At 44.7% G+C, this 12,852-nt stretch overlaps 2 protein-coding genes across 3 annotated transcripts; both read left to right on the plus strand.

Annotated features, from left to right (window-relative positions):
• The first annotated feature begins 52 nt into the window (after positions 1-52).
• TXNDC12 (thioredoxin domain containing 12) lies at positions 53-12,578 on the plus strand. Its single transcript, XM_080603337.1, has 7 exons — positions 53-186; positions 2,260-2,320; positions 8,319-8,371; positions 9,080-9,153; positions 9,700-9,769; positions 9,859-9,942; positions 10,385-12,578. Exons 1-7 carry the CDS (start codon positions 99-101, stop codon positions 10,462-10,464), a joined length of 510 nt encoding a protein of 169 aa, XP_080459463.1. The 5' UTR covers positions 53-98; the 3' UTR covers positions 10,465-12,578.
• Positions 2,343-6,301, plus strand: KTI12 (KTI12 chromatin associated homolog). 2 transcript variants are annotated; one of them, XM_080603332.1, is made up of 2 exons: positions 2,343-4,023; positions 4,127-6,301. In XM_080603332.1, exon 2 carries the CDS (start codon positions 4,450-4,452, stop codon positions 5,161-5,163), a length of 714 nt encoding a protein of 237 aa, XP_080459458.1. In that variant the 5' UTR covers positions 2,343-4,023; positions 4,127-4,449; the 3' UTR covers positions 5,164-6,301. The 2 variants fall into 2 exon arrangements, with proteins under 2 accessions (XP_080459458.1, XP_080459457.1); XM_080603331.1 differs by having other exon boundaries at positions 2,343-4,015; positions 4,119-6,301.
• Positions 12,579-12,852: the final 274 nt, after the last annotated feature.

The raw sequence follows: 12,852 nt of genomic DNA on the forward strand, positions 1-12,852 counted from the left end.
GAAAAAGAAAAAGGAAAAAAAAAAAAGAAAAAGATCACCGGAGCCGGTCCTACCGCGTCTCGGAGATTCAGGGTCCGCCCGGGGGTGCCGGCGCCGCCATGAAGGCTCAGCCCGCGGCTGTCTCCATCTTCTGCCTGTGCCTGCTGCTGGCGGCCTCCGCAGCCGCCTCCGAAGGGCTCGGAAAGGGTCAGGCAAACGTTTCCTTCGTGCTTTCCTCTCACCTGCCGGCATTGCCGGGGAGCCGGGCGCGGGGGTCTCGGCGGCGAGGCTGGAAGGGGACCGGGGGGGGGGGACCGGGCTGGGTACCCCAACCCACCGGCACTGCCTCCACAGCTCCCTGCAGCTGAGGGAGGTGCTGCCCTTCGGTACAAGGCGGCCTTTGAGCGGTCTTTGCCGTTGCAGCTTTTTTCTCCAGTTACACCCAAGCCTCCGGGAGCTGCCCCGCTCTCAGGCAGCGCAGCCCCTCGGCGTCCCCGCTCCGGCCGCTGAGGTGCGCGGCGGCCCCGCCGCTGGCTCTTGGCAGGCGATGAATGGCACTTCCCCGGCTTCCCTGCTGCCTGGCCGCTCCTCGCCTTCCCTCCCCGTGTAATTAATTGCCGTGGTTAACGGCTGGCTCAGGCACGGCTCGCCAGGGACCCGAGCTTCACCCTGGGCGGGCTGCCCCGCGGGTGAATCTCCCAGGGCTGTGGTAACGCGCCTGGATCGTGGTCAGCAGGGCCTTGTGGTGCGAGCCCCCATTATTTCCGTATCGGGATTGGCAAACTTTCATTCTGCGGTTAATCGACTCTCATTCAAAATAAACACGCTGTAATGTTTTGCGTAATGCTTTAAAAAACAGACTGAAGCTCATCACAAACTGATTTTTAGTTTTAAAGAAGGCGCTTTCTTGCTTAGAACAATAGAAGATTTCCCGTGTTTGAACACGTTGGCCTTTGCGATACCTAATGTGTCAATATTCTGAGTAAACATGACTTCTGCTAACCCAACAGCTTTTAGCTCCGCTGCCTTCAGCAAGTACGAACACAGCCTCTTGTCTGCGGCTGACTGCCACGGATACGTGTACGCGGACATGGAGGGGGCATCTCCGCCTTACTATTAGCACAACTAAATATTTGATGTGTTGCATCATCCATGGTCATGGCAGTTCGTATCGGGAGATAAGCTAAGGTGATAAAGATACTGTGCCAGCAGTTCAAACTTCCTGGATGCTGAAGTAAGGAGGCACTGCTGGCCCTGCACTCAGCTTTCTTCAGCTGCCTCGCTGCAGGTGTCTACTGGAGGCAATGTCCACTTGCCGTTGTGACAGCAATGGGCAGCCTGTGGCTCCTGGTCCCCCTGTAGCTCCCAAAATCTGCCCCCTCAGTGAGGTTACAGTCTGTCCCAGGCATTGGGGGTTGCTGAGTGAGCCTCAGCGATGGGAAGGGGCATGCCATGGCTGATGTTTGCTCTTTGAGCACAGCCCCGCGTTACTGGAGCGATGAGACCTCTGGGGAGGTCTTCAAAGGGGTTTCCCCTCTGAACAGTTCCCAAATCTCCTTCATCTCAGCTCTCCGTGTGGCTTTGAGCCACATGATGGTAGTGGTGTGTTGGCTACAGGGTGAAAAAAATGGCAGTCCCTGCTTTACCATTGTTGACATGGGCTTGTTTGGTTTATCTCAACAGACAAGACGCAACAAGTCTTGTTATCTGCTTGTTGGGTAGAATATTTCCTGCGTTGTTCAGTCACTGTAACATTCAGTAATCTGCGTAACGGGGTTCTTTCTTACTCTTTGGTGACAATTATCATCAGTGGTAGTATTTAACGTAGTAGCTTTAGAGCAATTAATAATCATTTATTGGCCTAGGTATTTTTAAGGCCTAGTTATTTTGTGCTAGTTCACATTCAGTGGGATTTAGGAAGCCAGATGGTGACATGTTTAATTTGTCAGTAATCAGTTAATAAATGTTCACAGATCGAGGAAGAATGGGGAATAATCAGAAGGCACTTCAATTTTAATCTCTGCTCGGGGAATTTTGGTGTCCTTTGCATATGTGTAAATATTCATGACTCTGTGGTTTGTTTTTGTTAATTAATTTCAGTGGGATTCCTTGTAAGACCATGTAGGTTGTAAGTATTCACAGAAGTCTTCCCAGGACTGAGATTATAATTTCCTGTAAAAAAAGATTATATAATGAGTTGAAAATGTTCAAAGGGTTGGACTGTTTTCCTCTGATGATATGTTAAACTATGCAGCATTTATAAACCTTTCTCTCTGGCAGGTTTTGGAGATCATATTCATTGGAGAACACTAGAAGATGGGAAGAAAGAGGCAGCGGCCAGGTATGTTACCTAGTTTTAAATACAGAAAAGTGGCTTTAAAAATTTGTCAAGATTCTGTATCAATCCTAAATTTAACCACAGAAAATACTAATTATTAACAAATATAAAGATGGTTTAGGAGACTATTCAGATGTGGAATTAAATTATTGAAGTTCTATCATGTCTTTGAAAATATTTTTTGAGCATTTGTCACAGTAAAGATATGGATCCCAAACCCACAAACACATGCGTTAGTGGTACTCAGTCCCCTTGAACTCAGCAGTGCTGATAGTTTCCATCACAGTGGATGTACCTATGTAGATTTGAGATCTCGACATAAGACAACTTGTTTTGTTACTGTCTGCAAAAAGAAGTTTTAAACTATAGTAAACTTATAAGCTGTTTAAGTAGAACCTTCTCTAGGTTAAGTTCTATAACAACACTGTCTCTATGAAAAGATTTTAAAAATGACATTTTGACATATTTTTCTCAGAATCTCTTCTTGTTAAAAGGTGAGGAAGAAATTTGTATGCTTATAAATTCTACTTACATTTTTAAATTTATAACCTAGATCTTACAATGTTGACATTAGTGGAAGTTCCTTATGCTTTCCAGGTTTGTAGTTTAATTGAATTTTGCTCTCAAACTGATCTACCTGTTGATTTCCACTCACTGTGCAAGGTCTAGTCATATTAACACAGATGGTACTGTTCAGAAGTCTAGCAAACATTTATAACTGGATATTTTAGCATTCATTTGATATACATGTACAAAAAAAATAGACAATTTCAGTATTTGCAGGAACAATTGTAGTGTTACCTTGCAACAAAGCAGAGGAAGTTTTTAAATGGCACAGATAAAGGAGGGAGTGCTTAGGCAGGATGAGCATTTGTTCTCACAATCCCCCCTGGGCAGCAATGGATGTGATGCACACTTGTTTTTCCTTGCTAGAAACACAGACCTGCTCACTTGATGCAGGTCAGCAGTCTGACCTTAGGGCTGACGATTAAAATTACATGAAATTATCTGTTATGTAGCAAGATGTATTGGGGACAATAGTACAGGAAGTTTCAAGACTAAATCTGGTTCTGTAAATAGCACTCCTTGGATGTCTTGGAGGTCCTGGAAACGGCGTCTACATACGCTACAGGTCATTGTGGAGATGGAGGAATTTTGTGCAGTTCTCCTATGAAGAAAGGCTGAGAGAGCTGGAGCTGTTCAATCTAAAGAAGAGAAGGCTCAGGGGTGACCTTATTGCAGCTTTTCAATACCTAAAGGGGGCTTATAAAAAGATGGAGAGCGGCTTTTTCCTCAGTCATATAATGACAGGACAAGGGAGAATGGTTTTAAACTAAAAGAGCAGAGATTTGGATTAGATGTTAGGGAGAAATTCTTCACTCAGAGGGCTGCCCAGAGAGGTTGTGGATGCCCCATCCTTGGAGATGTTCAAGGCCAGGTTGGACAAGGCCCTGGGCAACCTGACCTGGTGGTTGGTGTCCCTTCCCATGGCAAGGGCTTGGAACTGGGTGATCCGTAAGGTCCCTTCCACCTATAACCATTCTATGATTCTGTGTATTTCTGAAAGCATCTCATTCTCGAAGCTAACTCCAGCGCAATTGTACTTTTAAACAAAACAGTTCGCAAACTGGCAGCACCGCACCAGGGGCTGTGTGGTGATTTTGGTGTCACCATGCCAGGGGCTGTGTGGTGATTTCGGTGTCACCGTGCCGGGGGCTGTGTGGTGATTTCGGTGTCACCATGCCAGGGGCTGTGTGGTGATTTCAGTGTCACTGTGCCGGGGGCTGTGTGGTGATTTCAGTGTCACAGTGCCGGGGGCTGTGTGGTGATTTCCGTGTCACTGTGCCAGGGGCTGTGCGGTGATTTCGGGTGTCACAGTGCCGGGGGCTGTGTGGCAATTTCGGGTGTCACAGTGCCAGGGGCTGCGTGGTGATTTCAGTGTCGCCGTGCCAGGGGCAGCCTGCTGGCTCCCCACGCCGCCCCCCTGTGAGGGGACCCGCACGGTGCCCTCTGTGGCGGCGCCCCGTGGCCGCTCGCAGGCCGTGCCGCCATGGCGACGGGCCGGAGCCCAGCGGAAGCAGTCGCGGCCCCGTCCGGGTCAGGATGGCGGCGCGGCGGGCGCTGAGGGGAGGATGCCGCTGGTGGTGCTGTGCGGGCCGCCGGGCAGCGGCAAGAGCCGGCGGGCGGCGGAGCTGCGGGAGGCGCTGGACGGCCCGGAGCGGCGGGCGCACGTCGTGACCGAGGCGGAGGGCGGCCGGGCGGCGCTGCGGGCCGAGGTGGAGCGGCGGCTGAGCCGCCGGGACGTGGTGATCGTGGACGCGGGCAACGAGCTGCGGAGCGGCCGCTACGAGCTGTACTGCGCGGCGCGGCAGGCGGGCACGGCGCTCTGCCTCCTGCACTGCGCCGCCGGCCCCCCCGAGCCGCCCTTCGAGGCCCCGGACCCCCGCAACCGCTGGGACCGGCCTCTCTTCACCGTGCGGGGCGAGGAGCCGCTGCCCCTGGCCGAGATCCGAGCCGCCCTCTTCGACAGCACCCCGCCGCCGCCGCACCGGGCCACCCGCAGCCAGCCGCTGCAGTCGTGCGAGTTCCTGCACCGCCTCGACCGAGCCACGCAGGACGTGGTGGCCGCCGTGATGGCCGCCCAGAGGAGCGGGGTGCTGCCCGGGGAGGCGGTGCGCGTCCCCGGGGTGGTGGAAGGGCTGGTGCTCACCCGGCCCGTCGGCATGGCCGAGCTGAGCCGGCTGCGCAGGCAGTTCATCAGCTACACCAAGATGCAGCCCAGCGATGAAAACCTGCCCCAGCTGGCCAGCATGTTCCTGCAGTACCTGAGCCGCAGCATCCAGTGAAGACGAGGCCCCGGGCCAAAGCGCTGCCAGCAGCAAGAGCGTGCCTCCCAGCCGCGGACCCAAGGAGCTCGTGGCCCGCCTGTCGCATATCGTGACACATGACAGCAGCAGGATGCCGTGGCCCTGCAGCAGCTGCTGACGTTTTACTGCTAAGAAGATCCCTAGGGAGGCTCTCGTGCCACCCTCCCCACCGCATTCTCCCCACGTGTGTTTTTCCAAGAGGAGGCCTTGTTGCATCCCCAAGCAAGTGAAGTCTCCTGTGGAGACCTACACCCCGATAATCATGTCGTATCTAAATGTCAGAGCCTGAAGATAGAGACCATAAGGAAAACTTGTCCACTGTGCAGTGGCTTTGTTTATGTTGTGAATAAGAAGATTGCTTTTCCAAGGCTGTCTCCAGATATGTCAAACTGCAGAAGGGACTTCAATTCCCAGACTGGAACAGGCTGTATTTTTCGGATATAACTTCAGAAAAATCCTATTGAACCTAAGAGATAGATTTGCGAACTCAGCACAACAGAAGGGTGCTGGCTTAGCCAACTTAAACCTCTCTATTTCAGGTTTAACAATAAAATGTGCCTTAAATGGAGTAGATTTAATTTACCCGTGGGACTGTTTTATTGAAATAACGTGCTATGGCATTTCTGTGCAAGGTCATCATTAAATGCTTTTAAAATCACTAATTGTTTCAGAATGAGTGCTCTTGTGCTCTTCGAAGAAGGATGAACTAAAATGGCTGTTTCTGCTCTGGGTGAAACTCTCCCTAAGTCTGTACTGGCTGTGACTGGGTAACTCATTTTTGTGCTTAGTTTCAACAATTTCAGTCTTTACTACTCATATGGCTTAAATATACTTTTCACTTTCTGGTGGGTGCTTCATTCCTCATTTAAATAAATGTCGTTGGGTTCTGATTTTAATTGTATTTATAGTGCTACCTGGGAGGAAATTGTAAAGTGGGGCAAGAAGGGTTACTTCATTGATTTGCATGGCATTGGCTATTTATCTGGCATACCAGTTGCTAAATGGACTTAGGCATTTCAGAACTGAGAAATGACTACAGAAATGTTTTGATGTAAATAAAATTAATTTCCCTGTCAAAGAGAATAAAGGTGAGGAAACACGTGCAGTATCTCTAAAACTTCTGTGAGTTCTCTCTGGCTAAGAGTTTGTATTCCAAGACTCTGAGCAATTGCATTTAAAATCTGCATTGAAAATCTCTCAAAAAAAAAGTGTGACGCAGTACCAAAGATCAGGTGTTTCTGGTAACTCTTCTGACGTGAAGATCCTTGATGATAAGGACAATGCATATTTTCCAGACTTAAATCAGCCTCATCTTAAGGAAGGAGCAAAATCAGGTTGGACTGTATAAAAGCTGAAAAAAGTATATTTTTGTCATCAGGCAGAAGGCACAGATGTAATATGAGCTTTACCAGGGAAATGTGTATTCTTGCTCCTCATTGCAAACAAAGTCCTATGTAAAGAAGATGACAGCAGTCATTTAGTTATAAATGCCAGGCTTCTGTTTGAACTACTCCAAATGTTCCTTCCTTCCTTCCTTTCCACCCTTTACTGGTCCTGAAAGCTATAACTTAAAGCTGATAGGGATTTCTTTTCATACCAATCTGCAGCTGAAGAAAAACTTGTCTTTCAGTTCTTCTAGCCATTATTTGCCATTGTTCACAGTGGTGTTTGCTTGGCATTACCTGAAAGAAGTATCTATGTAATATGTTCTCTGTTTACCTTTCTAGATGCCTTCTTTTCCTTTGCCTAATTTTAGGTTGTTCTTACTATTTTGAAAGCTATATCACTATTACTAGCTTCCCTTGGATACTCTTCCATAGCTAAAGGGAATAAATGGGAAGAGAAAAGGGATGAGATTCCCAATTCCTTGTTCTTAGTCTTCTGTAGTTTATTGTGCTAGTCTGCTTTCACTAGCTCAGCTGTTTGAAAAGTGTTTGTAAGGACTTCCACATGCAAACAGTGTTGAGGTAGATGTTGTACTACCTAAATGTGTTCAATAGCAATAAAAATCACCTGTAAGTACGTCACTTTTTTTGTTAGAAACATAAACTTCATGTAAAATAGTCAAGATATGTTACTGAGAGCAGTGAAGTGAGGGATTAATTGAGTCACCAGCATTTACAACAGGAAATATGTGAAATTCTTCGTGTTTAAGGCCTCTTTGTCTAATCACATAATGCAGCCTGAATACATTACAAAGGAGCTTAGAGAATTCAAACTTGTTAAGCTTGAATTCGTCAGAAGGCGAAATGCTAAGGGGATTTTTTAGAACAAGGTTAAATGAGACATAGCCCAGGCAGTGGAATCAACCTCCAGGTAGTGTAGGTAGTGAAGGTCAAGTGAAGTCTTTGGGAAGAGAGATGGAGAATAATATTCACATGATGTACTTGATATGCTGAACTTAGTACGCTGGGTTGTCCTGTAAAAAGCATTTCTCTATATTCATTCTGCAGTGAACTTAGGCTCTTCACTTCGGTCCTTCTACCTTGTACTTTATTTAGGCTGCAGTTCCACACAGCTCCCTTCTTGGTCCTGGCACTTCTCACACTTGTTTCAGCATACCAGCATGTGGGAAACTAGCCTGGAAGCTGACAGGTTTTCCAGGTTACTGTGTTTGATTATTGCTCAGTGATCCCAGATCTTAATCATGGGAGGCTACAAAAGAAGTGTCTGAAACACACAGACCGTGACGAGGAGAGGGATGGATGGATGACGGTCACCCATTGCATTGGCTTAAGTGGCTGTGCAAATCCCTTCTGAGATCTCTTACGTAGCTGCTGTGACTAACCCTTGCCTTTTTTTAAAAAAAACACATGACCAATTATGCTTCTATGCATGTCTGAACTAATGACAGCAAACCTTCCAAAAAGGAAGTCTCCTACTCCACAAGAATCATTGGTTGGCATTTCTAATAAATTATTTGGGCGTGTGTTTAAGATTGGAATACTTCTTGCAAGACAGCAAAACCTACAAACGCAGATGAATCCCTCTGCATCGCCATATTTTCTGTTACATATAGCCTTTGTAGAAGGCTTGACTGTTAAAATGTACAATAGAATTTAGAAATAATAAAGTAATAGCTGAGAGGCTTGGCTGTAAGCTTTATTTGACATTTTTTTTCTTTTTTTTTAAAGTGGTTTGCCTCTTATGGTTATCATCCACAAGTCTTGGTGTGGAGCTTGCAAAGGTGAGTGTATTTAACACTAAAGCTTGATGGAATTTCTCATGAACTTTTGTATGCAAATTGAGTAACATGAGAAACATGAACTTTGCATTCAAAATGCAGTTAGCTGTACTTGTATTTCATTTGGAGCGGTGCAATATCACACCGCATTACCTGTTAGCGCTGCCAAAAGCCAGTCATGCCTGAATGCCAGCAAAGTAACATGAAATGCTGCACGTCTGTAGTGGCTGCAATTTTTCCTGCACTTGGCTATAAAAATGGGAGGGAAGGAATGATCTCTGAGAATTAAGAGATTGCCCTTATATTGCCCTTACTTTCGGCTGGTGGTTTTAGAAGGTGAGGCTTTTTCTCTCTCAGCATCACAAAGGAACAAGCTAGTCATAATGACTAGGCTGAGGCTGAACTAGCTGAGTAAGAAATGGTTTAAAGCAAGCTTTTTGCTTCTGTTCCGTTGGTTCCAAAATGAGTGCGTAAGTCTGTTGGCCAGGCTTCATCATGTGGCAGCTCAGCAGGGATCGCTTTAGTTACTGCCTCTTCTGAGCCTGGCTTGAACAGCTTGATACATACATTCCATTTACCTACTGCTCATTGAAAATCACTAGCTCTCTAGAGGCAGGAATGGAGTAGAGACTTTGATGTTGATCTGAAAACCTGAAATATTTTCTGTATTTACACATCTCTCTCTCTGTCTCTCCCTCCCTCCTTAATTAGCTTTGAAGCCAAAGTTTGCTGAATCTAAGGAGATCTCTGAACTTGCCCATAATTTTGTTATGGTCAACCTCGAGGTACGCTACCCTCTGATTTGTATCCATGTTACTGCTTAGTAATTAAGTATTTGGAATCCTCATTAACTGGTTGCATCTGGTTTTTGTCTTCATCCTAACCCTTGCACTCCTGAGTAGGTATGCAGGATGATTGATGCAGCTAATTGTTTTTATTTTTTTTTCAGTATAGTTTTATTAACTGTGTTTATAAACCTGACTCTGTGCTTGTCTCTTTAACAATTTCTACCATCTATCAGGCTGTTGCCACTGTAAAGGAATTCGTATTCATTCTTTCCTGATGTATAAAACATTTCTAAACCTAAGCAATGTTTAATGCAAATTGACAGGAAAAAAAAAGATTACTTTCACAAATTATACTTGTTTAGGTGGAAATAACATTATTTTCTTTGAAAGTGGAAGATACTGCAGTACCTATTGTCTGTTCAAGTTGTAAATTGCTCAGGGTAAATGGAATCTGAAGGCAATAGCTTGCTTCTTTAAAAAGAGTACTGTGTTTTGTTAGATAGCTTGCTAATACATTCCCTCTTTTCTGTCTTGCTTCGATAGGACGATGAAGAGCCAAAGGATGAAGCCTTCAGTCCTGATGGAGGTTACATTCCTAGAATCCTTTTCATGGGTAGGACATTCACAGCTTTTGTATCCACTCAGAGGATCATGTTCTTACTGTTGCCACCTAAATTTCCTCTTTGATCTCTTGTTTCATAGACCCCAGCGGAAAAGTTCACCCAGAAATCATAAATGAGAAAGGAAACCCCAGCTACAAGTATTTCTATACCAATGCTGATCAAGGTATGTGAAAAATAATTTGAAGTGTTTTTTTAGTAATGTGAAGCTCTGGGTGTCTCCTGAGTGAAGGACAACACCTTCACTTTTTTGTGGAGAAAAATGCTACATCACAGCATAACTAGGAGCTGTTACACAGAGTGACTCTCTGTGCTTTGAGGAACCATGTTCAGAATCATGATTCACCTTAATACCTACCGTAATGTCTCTAGGACCTAAGCTTCCTCCATTTGTCACATGGAAAATCATCCAATTCATAAATAGTTGGGAGAAGAGCACAGGCCTGATTTTTGTTTTGTTTTTGTTTTGTTTTCCCTTGGGTTGTTTTGTAGATTTACATTCTGTGTACACATATAACTCTGTGTTGATTTAAAATACATTCATTACCATTATCTTGGTGTTTTTGTCTTTAGATTAATAGTTGATCTCTCTCTGTCTGATCTTGCAGTTGTCCAAGGGATGAAGGAGGCCCAAGAGAAGCTCACAGGTGATGCTTTCAAACAAAAACACCTGGGAGATGAACTATAATGAATACACTGAATGACGCTTTCCCATCACTTCAAAACTCTAAAAGGCAATGATTAAACTGACCAAGAATGTAGATGCACTGGAGGGACATAATTCTCCTGTCAACAATGTTAGGTTAAACCCTGTTTGGAGTTCACACACATGCATCACTTTCAGTGTTATCTCCTCCTCTGCCTGGCTGTGTGTACTGTAATGATTTTTTGCAACCAGATAATGTGCAAACACATCAATTCATGTGTTTGAGCAACCACTAATATTGGTGTTAAAAGGGAGGTGTGTAGGGCAGAACATTCATTTGAAGACAAACAGTGTGATTGGAATAACTAGAAGTAGCCGACATTTTGACGCTTAATCAGGGTTGGATCCCTCTTTTCTCACTGGTATTATTGTGTGATCCCATTGTTTTACTGGGGATTCATATGAGTGGGACATGTTCCTGGGCCAGGTGTTTTCTAGACATCCCAAACCATAAATTTTGCCACTAAGCCAAGTAGAGTAAATTTCATCAATGTCCAAGTAGCATGTAAAATTATTAGCTCTGCAAACGTATTTTTATGTAAGACTCTGTGATTCATCCTTATTTGCCTTTGGGCAGAAACTGAACTTACTCACCTTTTGATTGTCTTACTGAGTGAAGGTGGGTTATGTTGAAGCATTACGGGGAATCCCCTTTTATTCTTTGAATGTTTTTGGCTAATGCCTTGCCATCACATTGTACTGTATTTTTGTACCAGGGTGAAAAATTAAACCTTTTTAAACATAAGCATGCAGACAGTGTTTTTTGATGAAGGGCATAGTTTTCCATTCTTAAAGACTGGGGAATATATTTGTGTTTATGTTGCAGTGGTTATTAGTGTTGAATGTCACAGCTGAAGAAGGTTTCTCCTTTATATAATTAAAATACAACAGTTGCTTTTCATGTAATTGTAATTCAGCCATTCTTACACTTGAGGTTGAGGTCGAGGTTATACCTAGTGTTTATCTACTGGAACTGAGAAGAAAAATAGAGAGGAAAAATCCCCTCTCTCTACCTGCTGGTAAGGGTGCATCATTGGTTCATGTTCAACTTGTTTTCCACCTGGACCCCTACATCCCTCCTGCAGAGCTGCTTTCCAGCCTGTTGGCCCCTGGCCTGTACTGATACATGGGTTCTTCCTCCCAGGGGAAGAACTTTGCATTTCCACGTTGAGCTTCCTGATAGTCCTCTCTGCCTCTTTTTCCAGCCTGTTGAGGTCTTTCTGAATGGCAGTACAAGTGTCTGGTTATCAGCTGCTCTCCCAGTTTCGTATCATCTGCCAGATCCCAAGCGTGCGATCCATCTGTCCGTGCAGGTTGCTAATGGAGATGCTGAAGTGTCCACCCCTTGGTCACTCCACTAGCGACCAAACCCTTTGAGCCCAGCAGTTCTATCAGTTTCAGTCCACCTCACTGTCCATTTACGTAGCCTGTGCTTCAGTTTGTCTGTGAGAATGCTATGGGAGACAGTCAAAAGCCCTTCTAAAGTCTTAAAAAAAAAAAAAAGGAAAGTCTTAGTCTTAGACTTAGTAAAGCCAGTATAAACAACACCCACTGCTCTCCCCTCATCCACTGAAATAGTCATCTAAAGGAAAAAATCCTGTCCAAGAGGCACTTGCCATAACTTCCAATAACAAACACAGAGAGATAATTTTCTACAGATAATTTTTTTAAAAGCTACCTGAGGATGTTAGTTGAGGAAAATTGTTGGATACAATAAAAGCAACTTGCCTACTGAGTCCATTTTTACTGTTAGTGGTGGTATGAATTTTACTTTCCAGACCATTCTGCCTTAAAGGGATTTTAGACAGTAATACTCAATTGAGCACTAAAAGACAAGGACTCAGTGGAGATAATGGGATTATTGCACATTGCAATTACCCTGTTCAGCTACTAAAAGTTATTATACAAGTTTTATACTCTGCTCCTCTTGCAAATTGTCTAATAAATTGTCAAATTGAACTCAGCAACTGTTCTCAAGTTGTATCAGCCTTCAAAGTAAATAATTCTATGTAAGTCCTGAAAAATGATTTGTGTTCTGCAAAATTGTATTTTTTTCCCAGATGTATCAGTTGACCTAATAAAAAACAGGTCCTGTCTGATGCTCCATACTTCATTTATAGCCTTAGATTAACACAACTGTAGAAACTCGTTGCTATGTGTTTTTCTGCTTGCCACCAGGGGGAGGACTCTGCTTGCTCATCTGGGATATGATTCAACAAATAATAATTATGAAAACCAATCTCTGATGCAGAATAGCAGGGTACAACTTTGTGATTTTCCAGGCATGCTTTCTCAGCAGCTCTGCCCTTGTCTTAACTCTGCAGTGAAGTTACAGCCTGTGACATGCACATCATTTGTCCCAAAGCCTTG

The sequence above is a fragment of the Anser brachyrhynchus genome (assembly GCF_964034855.1).
Source record: "Anser brachyrhynchus genome assembly, chromosome: 8".
Lineage (NCBI taxonomy): Eukaryota > Metazoa > Chordata > Aves > Anseriformes > Anatidae > Anser > Anser brachyrhynchus.

Bases quoted from the DNA above. Each gene is read 5' to 3' on its own strand.
- TXNDC12 (XM_080603337.1), top strand. From the start codon at position 99: ATGAAGGCTCAGCCCGCGGCTGTCTCCATCTTCTGCCTGTGCCTGCTG. The intron at 187-2,259 runs GTCAGGCAAACG...TCTCTCTGGCAG, and splicing joins CTCCGAAGGGCTCGGAAAGG to GTTTTGGAGATCATATTCAT. The intron at 9,943-10,384 runs GTATGTGAAAAA...CTGATCTTGCAG, and splicing joins CTATACCAATGCTGATCAAG to TTGTCCAAGGGATGAAGGAG.
- KTI12 (XM_080603332.1), top strand. From the start codon at position 4,450: ATGCCGCTGGTGGTGCTGTGCGGGCCGCCGGGCAGCGGCAAGAGCCGG.